This window comes from Lotus japonicus, chromosome 2 (genome assembly GCF_012489685.1).
Source record: "Lotus japonicus ecotype B-129 chromosome 2, LjGifu_v1.2".
NCBI classification, from domain to species: Eukaryota; Viridiplantae; Streptophyta; class Magnoliopsida; order Fabales; family Fabaceae; genus Lotus; species Lotus japonicus.
Genome location: NC_080042.1, coordinates 81,767,896 through 81,783,637, shown reverse-complemented (window position 1 = coordinate 81,783,637; position 15,742 = coordinate 81,767,896). Strand labels below are relative to the sequence as shown.

Sequence of the window (15,742 nt, the reverse complement as noted above, 5' to 3'; positions counted from 1 at the left end):
AACTAAAAATGTAAGGCTTAAATAACTCAAACAGTTTTGTAAGTCTAACATGCGCCTTTTAAATAGGGTATAAGGTCAGACGAAACTTTCAAACAAATCAGTTTCAATCATAAAAGAAAACATATATCAAATATTATAGCAGGTTGATTGAGAGCTTAAATATTTTAAATAGGTTAGTTAAGCAAATTCTAAACCAACCAATCCTATATATATATATATATTTTTAAAAGAACCCTATTTTCACCCCTAATCTAAATTTAAACATCATATGCAAGAAGGCCCAATAATTATTGATTTCTCTAACCCTGTATTTCTGAAATGAAATATATGCAACAAATTAAACTTTGGAAATATAGAAACTTGAAGACTTTTCCTTTCCCCGTAACGGCTTTACGGTGCCTCTACATTATACAAAATTCCCAAGGGACAAACAAAGGGAAAAATAAAGTGTTATCAAAAAAAAAAAGGGAAAAATAAAGTAAAGGGATGATGATGATGAGCATTGCATTAATATATACACCCTTTCACAAGACCCCTTCACACCCTAAAAAAGCTTCATTTGCCAAGCTGTGCACAGTTGCACTCACCAAACCAAACATGCCCTAAAGTGAGACTCACACTAACATAACACACCACAACACATTAACACTAGTGTCATTCATTCACCTTGGCTAAACTAAACATCCAAACCCTCCAACCTAGCTCCTTTATTTTTTCCTCACTCTCCCCTGCACTTTCCCCTCTCTCACTCACCCCATTACTCACTCTGACACACTAACACACACCTCTGCCTTCGTTTACTGTGTCCAAAGCAGCTAGCTAGCACTGATGAAAGAGGTGACCGTTGAAGCTGAAGGTGGCGGCCACCACCAAGGAGGAGCACAAGGCGGCGCACCAGAGAATGGGAAAGGAACAACAGCCACCAGGCCAGACTTGCACAACAGGGCCATGAAAATCTTGAGAGCTAGAGAGGCTTACAATGGGTATGAAGAAGTTGGAGAAAAACCCTCAAGATTTGAAGTCATGGGGTGGTACCTTTATGAGTTCTGCTCCTACTTTATCCAAACTGTCCTCATCCCTGTTGTGTTCCCTCTCATCATCAGCCAGCTACAGAACCTCCCTGCAGACTGGGCCAAGAACAACCGCCCTGCAGGCACACACTGCTCACAAAAGGAACTTCATCTGTAAGTACTACTAGCTAGTTCACTCACATTTTCAATTTTTCCATTTTTAAAATGCAATTTTTCCTGAATTTTTTGCTAACCATTTAAACTAATTAAGTAAAAATCCAAACTATGAGTAACCTTCTTGATCTAGACTAGTTTTTTATTTTTTGAGTTTTTCAAAATTTTTCAAAGGTGGCCATGGCCATTGATGGGTATGATATGAATCATTTTGGTTAAAAAAGTTTTTTATTTTTTTTATTTTTTGAGAAAACAAGGGCGTGACAACCTCAACATAGGGTTCCACTGTTGTTTTTAAATTTTTTAAAATAATATCTGGGCCGTTGGTTTTCATTCCACTATGGTTCACCATCATGAAAAGCCGTGTCCTTTGTGGCTTTCTCTCACAATCCTACTACTTTACTCTACTCTTACTCAAGGGTTAAGATTCCTTTTTATTCAAAGCACACTTCATTACCCACCGGACATGAACCTCATTTATTAACTGTATTGATGTACCAAGAAAAAAACAAGTTGTGTTCTCGAATTGTTGGCCAAAACAAGTGAGAGAGATAAAAATAATCTGTGCCCTCCTCCTAGGGAGTATAAAAATGTTTGTCGCCACTCTAAGGAAAGTCATCACTCATCTTTTGAACTTTCAACATTTTTATATAAAAAAATATTATCCACAACGGTTAAATCACCCTCAAAATACTGCTTTACTCCACTTGATCATACTTTATTTTCACTTTTTTAAAAAAAAAAGTAGCAGTATTTACGCTACACTTTAGACCCTTCTATACATTGTTTATATACGTACATAATACACACTTGAATAGTGTATAATCCTTGTTTTCTCAAAGCATTAGCCATGTGTTTTGTAAAATATTTAACTCAAGTCATTGTCGGTTGTTATTAACTTTACTTTGGTGATACTAATCAGATTATCGACAATTTACAGTGCCGACAGTATGAAACTGTTTCTGTAAAGTACATAACTTTTTTCAAAACAAGATAAAAAAGCTTCCACTAAGAATTAAGTGATTGTTCCTTTGTGTAAATACAAATCTTGCCAAACATGGCTTGTAGAATTACATGATCAAGTTTCTACTTTCTACTCAAACAGTAATACAGTAATCATCAGTTTGTAGCTACAGGAACTGAATAGTCCTTTCCATGTGCACCATGCGTGTTTCCAAAGTTCCAATTAAAACCAGGGCAGCATCCCAATTAATTGCCCTTGATGTACATGATATTTTGTGCCCTACATCAATTAATAAAACACATCTGTAAATTTACAGTTAATTTTTACAGTTAATTCTAAAGTCAAAAGTCGCGATCAATTCTGATACTTACAAGTCAGTTTCAATGAGGAACTTCTGAGTATCAACCTTGATTCAGAACAAATCATGATTAATTTTGATACCCAAAATTTACATGACTGAGCTTTTATGAGTAGCTTCTAAATATCAGAATGAATTATGTGTAATCTATTTAGCTTTTATGAGTAGCTTTTGAGTATCATAATTTTGAGTATCATAATTGATTATATGTAAGTAGAAGCTCAGTAACTTTTAAGTATCAGAATTGATCCTGACTTTGTTTTAGCTACTCATTGAATCTTGGTGGCTACCAAGTATTAGACTTGATTCTGTGTAAGCTACTGAGCTTCTATAAGTAGCATTTGAGTATCAGAATTGATTTTGTGTAAAGTAAGTTGATTGAAAAATGCTCTAAGTGGTTTGAGCTACAGATTACTAACTAGCTACTTCATAATTAAAAAATATTTAACCAAGTTTGAAAATGTGTTTTGTTTTGCAGGTATAGCAAACTGACAAATCAGACCATAACTTCAAATTTCTCCGCATTGGAATGGACATCAATTGGTTGGGCCATAGGCCTAGCTATTGCTGCTCCAATCCTTGGCTTCCTTTCCTTCCACCTTGATGGCCACTTCCCCAAATTCATCACAGTTGCATCCACAGCTGTTGGAGTTTTCTTCTGCCTCCCTGCAGGCTTCTTCAAAGTCACAGCCATCTTCATCCCCTACATTGCCGGCATCGTCGCAGCCAGCACGGTCGCCACCGCCGCCCACACCCACCACCTCGGTCTCATGATCCGTTCCTTCACCGGACCGACCCTCAAAAGATCCCAATTCCCTATCAGGCAAGGAATCTCAAGCAAGCTCTCGCTTCATGCGACCGCAGCTGGTTGCTTAGGCTCAGCATTGATCTCAGCCTTCACCTACCACATGATTCGTGAGCTCAATGTGAATGAACCTGACATCATGAGTCTCTGGATTGTTTCAATCTTCAGTGGCCTAATCTGGCTTGTGGGGATTTTCCATGTTGCTACAGCCATTGGCAGAACCACTGATGAAATTTCATTCTCCTCAAGGCTCCACCCTTTCTCAGTTTTCAAGTACCCTCACGCCATTGGAGCACTCGCTAGTGTTTTCATCTCCTCATTCATCACCATGACGATTTTCACAGGAGGGGTTGTTTTCATAGTGGGCCAGCTCTGCATTAAACCAGTGCATTTACTCTTCTTCTGGCTAACTTACTTCCTTTTCCCTGTTTTCTCTCTGTCTCTGCTTCAACCCCTGTTGCGTGTGATCAAGATGAACTCAGTGAAAATGCAGATTGTGGGGTTCCTCTTTTCACTGATATCTTCGGGTTTTGGATTCTACTACGGTCACAGCCACTGGAAATGGGGCCACTTGGTGGTGTTCAGCGTGATTCAGAGCACTGGAACAGGGATTTTGCATGCATTTAGCAGGGTTTTGGTTCTGGATTGTGCTCCATCAGGGAAAGAAGGTGCATTTTCGATCTGGTACGCGTGGATGCGAAGCGCAGGGTTGTTGGTGGGGTTCACGGTGGGTTCAGTGTCTCCAGGAAACATCAGAACTTCATTTGGAGCTGCGTTTTGCACTGCCATTGCTGGGATTGTTGTGTTGCTTTTTGGAAATATCAGTGATGTTGGAGGTGCTGTTGCTGCAGGGCATGTCAGGGATGATAGTGAGAGAAGCTCTGCTGTTGCTGGATTGGATACGAAGGAATCTGTGCATGTTTGAATTGAACTCCATTAATAAACCAGTGAATGAATGGTTATGGTGATGATAGTGCATGGTACATTTTGCTGTCTGTGCTTATATGATTCTTTGCAAATGATGATGATGTTAGTGGTGGTGCATGCAAGGGTAAAAAAGGGTTTTATTTCATGATTGATTTTAGATTTTAGATGTATTCTTGTGGTTACTGTTGTTCTTGGGCATGCTTGTGTTTTTTCTTTTTTCTTTTTTTAATCTCTGTTTGAGGATTTGGGTTCTGACCAGTATAACTGTGTAATAGTATTTTGTCATATTTGTTTCTCATCATTTCTATATACTCATTACTCATGCTGTGGCCTAATTTATTATATAACTTTATAAGCATCGCAACAGCATTCAATTGCTTATTATATGGTTGACAATCTTTATTATATGGTTGACGGTGCATGCTCCGGTGCCCATAAATTCAAATGAGTGTAAGCTACAGTAGTGACATATACTAATAATTTCTATACACTTAAGATGACATGGAAAAGTAAGTGACACTGATTTACACTATTTACATTATGACCCAGTTAAATTTTAGTTTACTAAATATATGCCCCCTTTTTAATAATTATCGTTGTAAAACTAGTTTTTACCACTGTTGATATGATTACAACTTCTATTAGAATGGATAAAGATCAAAAGCCCCTGAAGAACAAAACCATCACCAAAAATCAAACCCAGCTAATCAAAACAAACCAACACCCTCAAATCTAATCTGGTAACTTGTCCAAAAATAAAATCAAACCAAAGAAAAGCAAGAAGCGAACTCCGTATCCAAAGCTAGAAGTCTCATTTCCACTTCAAGCAAGAAATCACTGGATCTAGTAAAAGCAAGTAACAAAATTACAAAAGCTACCGTCACCGCCGAAGACAAGCAAATCGAATCCAAAACAACTCAATCTCACAAGGGAAAATAGCAGAGCAAGAAACCTACGAAACAAACACCACTGATTCGATTTATAGAGGAACATGAAGATGATGATTTGGTTTCAATTTCAAAGTTAAGAGATCGAGCGAACAAGTTTCAACGATCCCAGATTTGGAGCGAATCACAGCCACCTCCAAAGCTTACCTAACCAAAATCGATTGTGAAATCACAAAAGCATTCAAACCCTGCCTCAGCAAACAAATACGCACCCACCGTCGTCGTAGCTTCAACTGGACCCTCACACAGCGGCGAGTGCATCCTCGGAGGCGACGACGCAATCAACAATGATGGTGGCTGCCGAGTTTACTAGTTCAGCGGCGACGGCGATGGTAGGGGTCGACGCAAGCCCTAATTGCGAGCCCCAAGTCGCAAGGCCAAAATGGAAGCCTTCAAGTCTCCAGCGGCGACGGTCGGTGGTTGTCAAGCACGCTCCTTCAGTGGCGACGGCGTCCTCTCTAATTTCCTGGCTTCATGAGATGCGAAAATTTTCTATGTGGGTTCCAAGTAAAAAATTTCACCTGAACCAAGGACTAAAAATGATATTTTAAATTTCTTTGGGGCATATTAATAGCTATCATTAATTTTGGGTCATACTTGAAACAATAAATAACAATTACATGTGCAATATAGTAATTGGTCCACATCATTCCGGTAAAATACCCAAAAACAAATTCCTGTACCATAGAATCCGCCATGGTTGACAATCTGAAATAGAGTGCTAATAACATTCTTTATGATTGTTTTTTTTTTAATGAACAATACTGTATACAAATCTCAAGTTTTGAAAAATGGATCAATTGTAAAAAATGTAGTGAATAGTTTTTTTTTTCTAATCATCGACCGACATCTGATTTGTGGATGCTGACTATTTTAGATTCAAAACTTGGCCAAAGTTAAGACTTTTCACTCCGCATGGTGAGGATTGTGTGGGGAATTGAACTCAAAAGCTCATTTCACACATTTTGTTTGCATCGTCATTTGAGATAAGACTTTTGCTTTTAAGCAATAGAGTATGTTTAATAGTGTGTTAATAGTATATATACTTCATCATTATGACGTTTAACTTGTTTGGATAAGAAAGACATTTATTTATTGAAAAAACAAACATTAGAATTCTATAAATGGAACATTGTGTATAGGATAAGGATGAAAAATGAAAAGTTTGAGGCTCTCTCTTTAGATACATGTTAGTATGTGGTAACAGGTGTTGTCACTCACTTTTATTTTGATTACATACAAAAGAAGAAACCCCGAAAATAAAACTATCTGTGGCATCATGATACAAAGATGCAACCAAACTAGAGGGAGAAAGCTTCCGGACTTTTGCATTCCCTCCTGAGAAGCTTGTCGCGCCAACATATTTACCGTGTAAGCACAAACTATCCTCTTGTATCCAAGATCCCAACCCTGTTTCAACCCCAATTGAGAGGAATGCAATTTGGTATCTTAAAAATCAGGGACCAAAATAAATTGTTTACTATTTTACAAGTCTCAATAATATAATTTACTTTCTTTTTTTCTCTAACTTTGTATTGTTTAGATCTTACATCACTTTATTCACTTACAAAATGACATTTCAAAAAATAAAAATAAAAAAATACATCACTTACAAAATGTCTAAGGCTCTAAGCATCATTACACATTTTTTTTACAAAACGTTTTGAAAGTAATTTTTTTCCAGCAAACTAAAGAAAATCACTGGTGCTTACTATTTAGCTTTCAAAAATTAAATTAACAAAAAAACTTGTATCAGAGCCTGGTTTCGATCCAGGGACCTGTGGGTTATGGGCCCACCACGCTTCCGCTGCGCCACTCTGATTTGTTGTTATTCCTCGGTTCGCGTGCTTACTTATTGAAGGATATCAAAACCGTTGGCATCAGTTTGGGCTTCTCTATCTAAAACGTTCCACTAAACCCAAAAGAACAATAAAAGCCCAAATAGCCCACTCTTTCATCTCCAAACAAACCAACTTGAAAAAAAAACCTCAACCCCCAAATTAAAAGCAAAAAAAAAAAAAAAAAACTTGAGAATCGATCTCAAAGTGTTCCGGCAACGATGATGCAGCGATGCCTCGCGAGGCTCCGTTCTATCGCCGTCGTTTACTCACGCCTACCTCCACCACCACCGTCATCTCGCCGCCTCCTCCACCACGCGCCGCCGCAACAACCTCTTCACTCTCATTTCTCCACTCCTAACCGCTCCTTCCTTCCTCCCTTCATCTTCTCTTCCTCGCCGCTACTCGCACCTCGTTCTTCTCCGCTTCCTCCCTCTGTAAGTATCGCATTCGTTTTCGTTCACCATTTCTGTGAATAACAACAGTTCAGTTGATTAATCTGTTGCATTGTGTTTGGTGTGATTGTGAATAGTTTGGTGTTCAAGTGCGGCATGCTGTTTCGTCGAGGGATCGGAGGAAGAAGAGAAAGGCTATGAGTCCTGCTGTTTCCAAGCTTAAGAAATACAAAATCAAAGCCTACTCGTGCGTTTTCTTGTTCTTGTTCTTCATTGCTTTTGATTTGTGTGTGTGTGAGTGTGGAATTGTGAATGATTGTTTTGATTTTTTGCAATGTTTGGTTGAAACAGGTCTTTCAAGTCCAGGTTTAGACCATTGAATGATGGCACTATCAGGCGATGGAAGGAGGGTAAACGTCACAATGCACATTTGAAGGTTCCCTCTCTTTCCTTTCCATTTTTTCTCATTTCATTGTAGATATGAATTAGGTTGTTAGTTTAGGTTCTTATGATGTAAATATCTGATGGTTATTTTGAAAACTGAGTGAGTTTTCGATGATTCTATTGTTCTGTCGGTTACTGACAAACAAAATTCATATTTCAGCATTTCATGAGGTGAAATGCAAATGAAATGACCTGAGTTCTTGTTGACTAATAAGCTAGCATATTCACAGTGAATAGCTGCTGTCCTTTTTAAATAGGTTTTCTAGAGCATTTGTTGGGCGTTTCAATTTGAATTCCTTCGATGAATTGGCCAAACACTTTACATGAAATAATTTTTAGCATGTTTCTTTCTCATGAGAGAAATTGTGTTTGGAAATTGAAACAATAATGTCTGACATGGATTACACAATGTTTGTTTCTAATTTAATACAAGGAATAGGAAAAATGTGATTTGGTTTTCTTCGTTTGCTGAAAATGGAGAAACTCGTGTTTCCTCAGGAAGCACGGTTCTGAAATTTTACTGGGTGGTAAGGCAGTGATTATGTTTGTATGTGATGTATTGATAGGCATTTCAAAAAACAAAATGCAAGATAGTCATATTAGTGGCATTTTTTGTGGGCATATGCTCCATACTTTAAAGTGCAGCGGGCCTCAATTTGGAGGAGCTAAATCATTGCATATAGGTCAATATGATACGTTTGCACTTTGTAATTTTTGAGCATGTCATTTATCAAAGACCAAAATAATTGCATTTGTGGTTCTTATTTCATCTTCATTAGAGCTGCTGGGCAGTTGGCACCCAGCTCAAGGCTGACCATTACCAGGGAATGGTAGCAGCTTCCTCATGTAGCCTTTTCCCCATGATGTGATTGATTACTTGAAATCAGATACTAATATGTTTGTGCCTCATTGATATACTTCGGCAATAGTTTTTGTTAAACTCCCTTAATAACTGTCTGTTCTGAAAGTAACACATATTTTAGGTAAAGTACTAGACTAGTACTGTGTTTGGACTTAGGATTAGTTTATGATGTGTTCAGACAAATTTATGATCACAATGCTGCGGAGAGAGCATTTCGTGGAAAAGCTGTTTTTGTGTAAAATTAAGCGAACACCACATCTAAGGCCGACCTCCATTACATACCTAATATAATTAAACTTGCCTCTCCTCAAATTTTAAGTCAATGGAACAATACACGCATTTAAAATATTTATATTAGATTTTTTTATTGAAAATAATATTGTTTTTACAAATATATAAGAGCTAATAAATACACACACATATGATCTACTGAACTAGTTAGCACATTTTAACAGAAAAGGATAGAAGACAACACTATTCTCCATTAGCGTTTGATTGGAAGGTACCAACATTTCTCCTTACTCAGTTTTGACTCCCCTCCAAAATTGGGGGATTTGGAGGGAGATAATTATAAATCATGTGACTAAAATATCCTTATTCATTTTGAAACCCAAAATTTTATTTTAAAAGTTAGGGCATAAATAGTAATTTCACTCTCCTCCCCTCATTGAATAAATAAGGGAAGGGTTATCACCCCTCCCTTCCTCTCCTTTGAACCAAACACAATGTAAAGGTTTGTTTCAAAAAAAATGTAAAGGTTAAAATTTTCAGGTACATAAAGCTGGTATGGTTTATGTGTTTGGTTTTTATTAGAAGTAGAACAGGACATGATGTGATTAGACATTGATGTATTTACTTTTCCTATGAAAAGAGTGGAATCAAAGAGAACGGAATAAAACAAGTTCCTAAGAGTTAGAAGAGTACATGTTATCTCTCCACCAGATAACATACATTGCCTTTTACACTATATAAGTTCTGTTATAAGTACATAATACTTTTATGATCAGACCCATCTTATGCCCCCCCCCCCCCCAATTTTTGCATACATATGATTTAGAACTATCAAGTATCAACGATATAGTAAGTACGGAAATAACATTTCCTAAGAACAATGCTGTAAAACCCTGTATTTGAATTTTGGAAACTATGTTACTCTGACACTGCATGGTTAGACTGTAATTAATGGATTTGTTTCTCTTTTATATGTTCTTAACAAAAGTGGGAAATGAATTGAATTATGAGAGAAGTCTATGGGTGAATTTCTGATTTTGATCCATACAATTTACTGAATGATAAATGTCAGTGGGGCTCGAACTTAGAGTACACTGTGGAGTGTGGAGACAATTCAGAATACACACTAGCAATTCAAAATGCATAGTGGGGGCAACAAAAGAAATCCTTTATCTGTAATACTAAATTTGTAAATTTAGTGGGGGCAACAACAAAATACCTGTCTCTGTAATCCTGGATTTGTGAACTTAGTGGGGGCATTTGGCCTAATAGTTCACTCCATATGGATCTGCCCATGGAAATAAAACTGAAACAATAAGAATCTTGATATTCTAACTGAAATTAATTGTCTAATAGTGCAATTAAATATTATCTAGTTTGTCTCTGGAGCTTGAGACTCTCGGCTGGATGTGAGACATGAAACTCCCATAAGTATGAAGGGATTGAATTTGAATAGTTAACTTTGCTTTACTTCAGTTCTCTTTCTCTCATTACAGTATTTGTGAATTAGCCGTTTCTTATATTTTAATTATGTGTACTATATCTCTGGACAGTACGTAGTCCTTGGAATTGATTAATTTTGTATATTAAGTCCTTGAAAATTTATTTTAAGTCTGAAGGGATTGAATTTGAATAAGTTAGAAGCTTCAAATAAATGTCATAAGACCAACATGGTCACTTGAAATTGATGAAGTCCAAACAGTAATCTTTGCTTTACTTCACTAAGCCGTTATCATTACAATATTTGTGCATTGGCCATTTCTTTATTCTATACTATGTCTCAGGATAGAACGCAGTCCTTGAAAATTGATGAATTTCTGATATTTATTGCAGTCAAAGATATCCAAACGCAGATTGAGACAACCTGGGATTGTTCCTGCCGCTTATGCCAAAGTGATGAAGAAGCTAGGTTTCTGTGGTTAGAACATTGTAAGTTGCTGCCAGTTACAGCATGAAAGTGGACTGGTCAGGATTTGCTTTTTAACTCTGATCATTTGTCCACTTTCACATTTTAGAATCTGTAGAACAGCAAATTACAGGGCAGTTTCATTCTTATCTGTTTGTGTGGAACAGTTAGAGTTGATAATATTTCGAGTTCTAAGTGGCATACTTTAGTGGACAATGTTGCAATATTGTTAACATGCTGATTGATCCTTCTTTTGCGGTTAGATTTGATTTGTTTCATTTTGCAGTTTGATAAAATAAAATATCGGACTCATCGATTGCTTTGCCACAAATAGTAATGGCATAATTAGGCTATCGGTTCGTGTATTTTACTATGATTCATATTAGTGTTGTTGCAAAGAGACTAGAGAGTGTTGTTAGTGTTAACACATTTCTTTTAGTATTGATATTTGTTGCTAACACTTGCTAATAAAATACGAATGGTGGCGTGGGGTGGTTGGCAGAAATCATGGGGTGCGCTATCATTGCATCGTTAAAAATGTGCTCTCACTAACTATGATTTCCCCCTTTTTTGGTGTGTGCTCAGTAAAGCTCAAAAACAAGAAAAATGATAAGACCACACCTCTTGTGAGGAGACAGGGAAATAAAGATAGAAAGGCGTGGGTGGGCTCTAAAAAAGTTGAAGTACATAAAATTCAAAGTTTGCTGTAAAAGCTATCAACTCCTCATATTCAAAATTGAATACTGAAGTTTGAATATTGAAGTCTCATCGTCTATTTTTTTTTTTCTTGGGAAACCACATGGCATGAATTTACATATCTATATCTATATACTATAGAAAAGAAGAACTCTGTGAGACCCACTTAGATGAGTTGGCACTCCCAGGTTCATTCTTATCCACCCTCCCTCATTAGCTGACAAGTGTCAAGCTCTTAATCATTCTGACAAATTTATGGTGAGACAATTTCTCCTTAATTTTGGTTTTGTGGCCCATCATTGACAATCTATTGAATAATCATAAAAAATCTCATTAATTGTTGATTAATTTTTTTTAACTGTCCATTTATGCTGAATCAAAAGTCATCACCCATCATTAACTACTTATAGAATAGTCATTCAAAATACTATTAATTGTTGTTTAATTTTTTTTAAACTCTCCATTAATGCTGTAACAAAAGTCATCACCCATCATTGACTACCTATGGAATAATCATTCAAAATCACATTAATAGATGTTTAATATTCTTATTCATACATAAGGCTTAAAAACAAAAACTTTCTCACTTTTGTTATACGTATTTTGCTTTTTTTTTTATGTGATTAAAACTGATTTTGCTAACCTTTCAAAAAGTACGTTTTTGAAATCAAGATTCAAATTTTAAAATTTTGACAACCTATAAATTCAAATTTTGAATATTCTTTTTGGAACAATATTCTCCTTCCTTTTTTCACGTGCAAACAACATAAACCCTAATTGTTTTCATCTATATAAACTCTCTTATGTAATTCTTCTCCTCTATCATTCCATTATTTAACCATCATCTAAGAGCTTTGAAATAACTATTGTTGTGATGACTGGGAAATTGAGAAGCAAATGTTGAAAAAGCAAAAAAAGTTTAGGTATTGCTTCTGATTCAACCAGTTTCTTGCCATATCATAAGGGTATAATTACATTTCTATGAACATTATGAAATGATCTGCAACGTGTGTGATTTATTGAAATGATTTTGATTAGAGTGATGCTTTTTTACTTTTCCTTCTGTAATTTCATAGGCCTCATCACCATGGGACTTTTATTGCGAATTGGAATTGGGGATGGTGAGCTTATATGAAAGATTCTTCAAGAGTGAATACAACAAGTGAGGTTTTTGCCCTCTTCCTACTTTCTGTTAGATTTTGCTGAATTTTTTTGTTTGTTTTTCCGGAGTGGCTTGGTTGAGTTTTGTTCTACAATTAAAAACCAAAGAAGAGATACGAGGAAGGAGAGGTAAGCCTTATGAATTTTTTGATTCACATTTATTTTGAGCAAAGCATATTGAAACATATAACTCAAGAAACATATACATCTTTATATTTTAGGCATGAATCTTCATCTACTGACCTTGCTGCTTGATTTAATGTTTAGCATGTTACAATTTGGTTATACTCTTTTTCTTTTGGTGTTCACAGATTTTGGTTGATGATGACAGTGTTGAACAGTTGCGGCTTACATAATTAGTATTAAGTGATGTAAGTTAAAATAAAATTAAATACTATTATATATGCACATGCTATCACTATAGATAGTTATGTATTGTGAATTTCAATTTTTACTCTTATTTCAGGATAGTTCAGATCCGTTCATGACAAATACTTCTAGATTAAAAGCTGATGCATCTTCTTCCAACTTAGCAAAGATTGTCGTTTTATGTTGTAATTTATTTATTTATTTGTGCACTTTGAGTTATTTACTGTTTTGCGTTTAGATTATGGTGTGAATATTATATTTTTTAGGTCATATAGAATTTTTTGGGACATAATATTATATTTAAGTTAATGGAGTTCTTTTTTTATAAAATGTAAACAAAAATTGAGATTTGAGTTTGAAATTTTAATTGAGTACTAAATAATAGTAATTGGAACCTAATTTTCAGTCAGATTTTAAAACACTTGATACATTTTTTTTAACAAAATAAGCAAATCAATAATAAATATAATGGGTAGATATTAACTTTCTTATGCAAAATCAGATTTAGTTTGTGATCAATATAAATAAGAGAAATCTGTTTATTTAATGAAAAGGAAATGAATAATCAATTTTAAAAAAATCATTTTGATTGGGATACATTTAATTTCAAGGTAAAATAAATTAAAAAATGTCAATTCTGTTTTAGTGAATAAATTTGATTTCTCCTTTAATAATAATTAATGGAGTTTCTTTAACTTTTTTATGTAATAAATATAAAATTTAGAATAATTCCATAGATTATGGTGTGGATATTCAATTTAATATTGAAATTTGAGTTTGAAATTTGAAATTGAAAATTGGTTGTGAATAATAGTACTTGCGTCAAAATTTATGGTGTGATATTAAAAAAATGTAAACGCTTAATCCTTTAGTTTTAATGAAAAAATAAAATAAATATTGAATTTAATGAGTGCAGTACATAATCAACTTTCTTAAGCAAAATCAGATTTAGTTAGTTATGAGTATAAATAAGGCAAATCCGTTTTTTAAGTAAAAAGGAAATGAATAATCAATTTAGAAAAAAAAAACATTCTAATTGGCCAACATGAAATTTCGGAGTGGAATGATGAAAAAAAGAGTCACTTCCGTTTTAATGAGTAGATTTTGATTTTTCCTTTCATAATAATTATTGGGGTTTCTTTTACATTTTTTAGAAAAAAAGGTAAATAATGGAATGATCTCATAGATTAAGGAGCGAATATTTAATTTTATTTAATTAATTTATTATTTTTAAAATTGTAAAAAATAATTTTGCGATTTGAGTTTGAAATTTAAAATGGGTACTAAATAAAAGTAATTTGATCCAATTTTTCACTCGGATTTTAAATTATTTTGCTCAGACACAGAATACGCTTTTCTTTCCACCCTAAATCATTTGTAAATTCATTCATAATAATTAATTAGGTTTCTTTTAATTTTTTAAGAAATAAATATAATTTATAGAATGATCTCATTGATTAATGAGTCAATATTCAATTTAAGTTAATGGATTTCCTTTTTTAAAAATTGTAAAAAAAAATTGAGATTTGAGTTTGAAATTTAAAATGAGTACTAAATAATAGTAGTTGAGGCCAAATTTTCAGTCAAATTTTAAAACATTTTTCTTAAATGAGTACTATATACTTATGATTAGATTACATGGTAAAAAAGTTCGACGGGGAAAAACATTCTACACAAGAAATAGTTCATGTAAAAACTAATAATTTTTGCTAACTCTTCATTCCCATCCTTCCCTTATGGCTCCTAGCTTTTACCACTATTGTTAACTCTTGGGAACAATTTTTAATCTAATTTAAATATATTTTTTATAATTTTAAAAATATTTAGGATTAAATGTATATAAAGTTTTTGTCAAATTTTGCAAGTTGTGTAATACTCATTGATATTTTGTTTGGTTGAATGCTCATTTTTCAATTTTTCATATCTTAATTCAAGGCTTAATAGCTTTTTTGGTCCCTCACTTATCACAGTTTTGCACTTTTGGTCCCCAATAAAAAATTAGCATTTTTGATCCTCCACATTGCTTATTTGTTTGCAAAAATGATCCCTATTTAGACGAAAACTGCAAAAGTGTGTAAATATGAGGGACTAATTTTGCTAATTTTTTCCTAAAGGAACCAAAAGTGAAAAATTGTGATAAGTGAGGGACCAAAAGAGCTATTAAGCCTAATTCATTAATCGTGCTTAAATAATGAGATCAATATTCGCCGTGCAACGCACGGGGTAAAAACGCTAGTTTATATATAAATCAACTTAATACTAATTACTTTTTTAAATAGACACTCAATCAAACCATGTTATTAGTTTTTGAATTTCGAATTAACATTCAAAATGTATTCAAGCCAAGTATTACTTATTTTTTAAATGAGTATTTAATTTTTTTTTTGAAGATTAGTATTCAATATATTAATACTTACTTTTTCATTAATCAAAAGTAAATAAATTGAAATATTTATGAATAATTACTAATTTAATTCTCTATTAAAGAATTAATTTCTGAAATTAGAATCTCATTTGCTTATTTTTAGTTCACGGAAACTTGCTACTTTTATATAAACATTGATTGGAAACTTTCATGATTTTTCTAGCAGAAAAAAATAATTAGTTGGATACAAGATGCACCATCACCTACTACTTATTTTTTTATTTATATTT

General features: G+C 34.2%; 2 protein-coding genes and 1 non-coding gene across 3 annotated transcripts; 2 read left to right on the top strand and 1 right to left on the bottom strand.

Moving 5' to 3' along the window:
- Positions 1–537: 537 nt before the first annotated feature.
- On the top strand, positions 538–4,560 carry LOC130740211 (uncharacterized). Its single transcript, XM_057592728.1, has 2 exons — positions 538–1,184; positions 2,985–4,560. The coding sequence occupies exons 1-2, from the start codon at positions 829–831 to the stop codon at positions 4,234–4,236; spliced, it is 1,608 nt and encodes a 535-aa protein (XP_057448711.1). The 5' UTR covers positions 538–828; the 3' UTR covers positions 4,237–4,560.
- A 2,375-nt stretch (positions 4,561–6,935) lies between these two features.
- On the bottom strand, positions 6,936–7,007 carry TRNAM-CAU (transfer RNA methionine (anticodon CAU)). Its single transcript has one exon. It is a non-coding gene; the product is annotated as a tRNA-Met (tRNA).
- Positions 7,008–7,195: 188 nt separating this feature from the next.
- LOC130740210 (uncharacterized) lies at positions 7,196–11,192 on the top strand. The gene is made up of 4 exons (XM_057592727.1): positions 7,196–7,460; positions 7,556–7,665; positions 7,770–7,854; positions 10,789–11,192. Exons 1-4 carry the CDS (start codon positions 7,245–7,247, stop codon positions 10,876–10,878), a joined length of 501 nt encoding a protein of 166 aa, XP_057448710.1. The 5' UTR covers positions 7,196–7,244; the 3' UTR covers positions 10,879–11,192.
- The last annotated feature ends 4,550 nt before the right edge of the window (positions 11,193–15,742 follow it).

Excerpts from the sequence above, each read along its gene's own strand:
- LOC130740210 (XM_057592727.1), top strand. The coding sequence starts at position 7,245 with ATGATGCAGCGATGCCTCGCGAGGCTCCGTTCTATCGCCGTCGTTTAC. Across the intron at positions 7,461-7,555 it reads CTTCTCCGCTTCCTCCCTCT|TTTGGTGTTCAAGTGCGGCA; the intron begins GTAAGTATCGCA and ends GATTGTGAATAG. Across the intron at positions 7,855-10,788 it reads GTCACAATGCACATTTGAAG|TCAAAGATATCCAAACGCAG; the intron begins GTTCCCTCTCTT and ends TATTTATTGCAG.
- LOC130740211 (XM_057592728.1), top strand. The coding sequence starts at position 829 with ATGAAAGAGGTGACCGTTGAAGCTGAAGGTGGCGGCCACCACCAAGGA. Across the intron at positions 1,185-2,984 it reads TCACAAAAGGAACTTCATCT|GTATAGCAAACTGACAAATC; the intron begins GTAAGTACTACT and ends TTTGTTTTGCAG.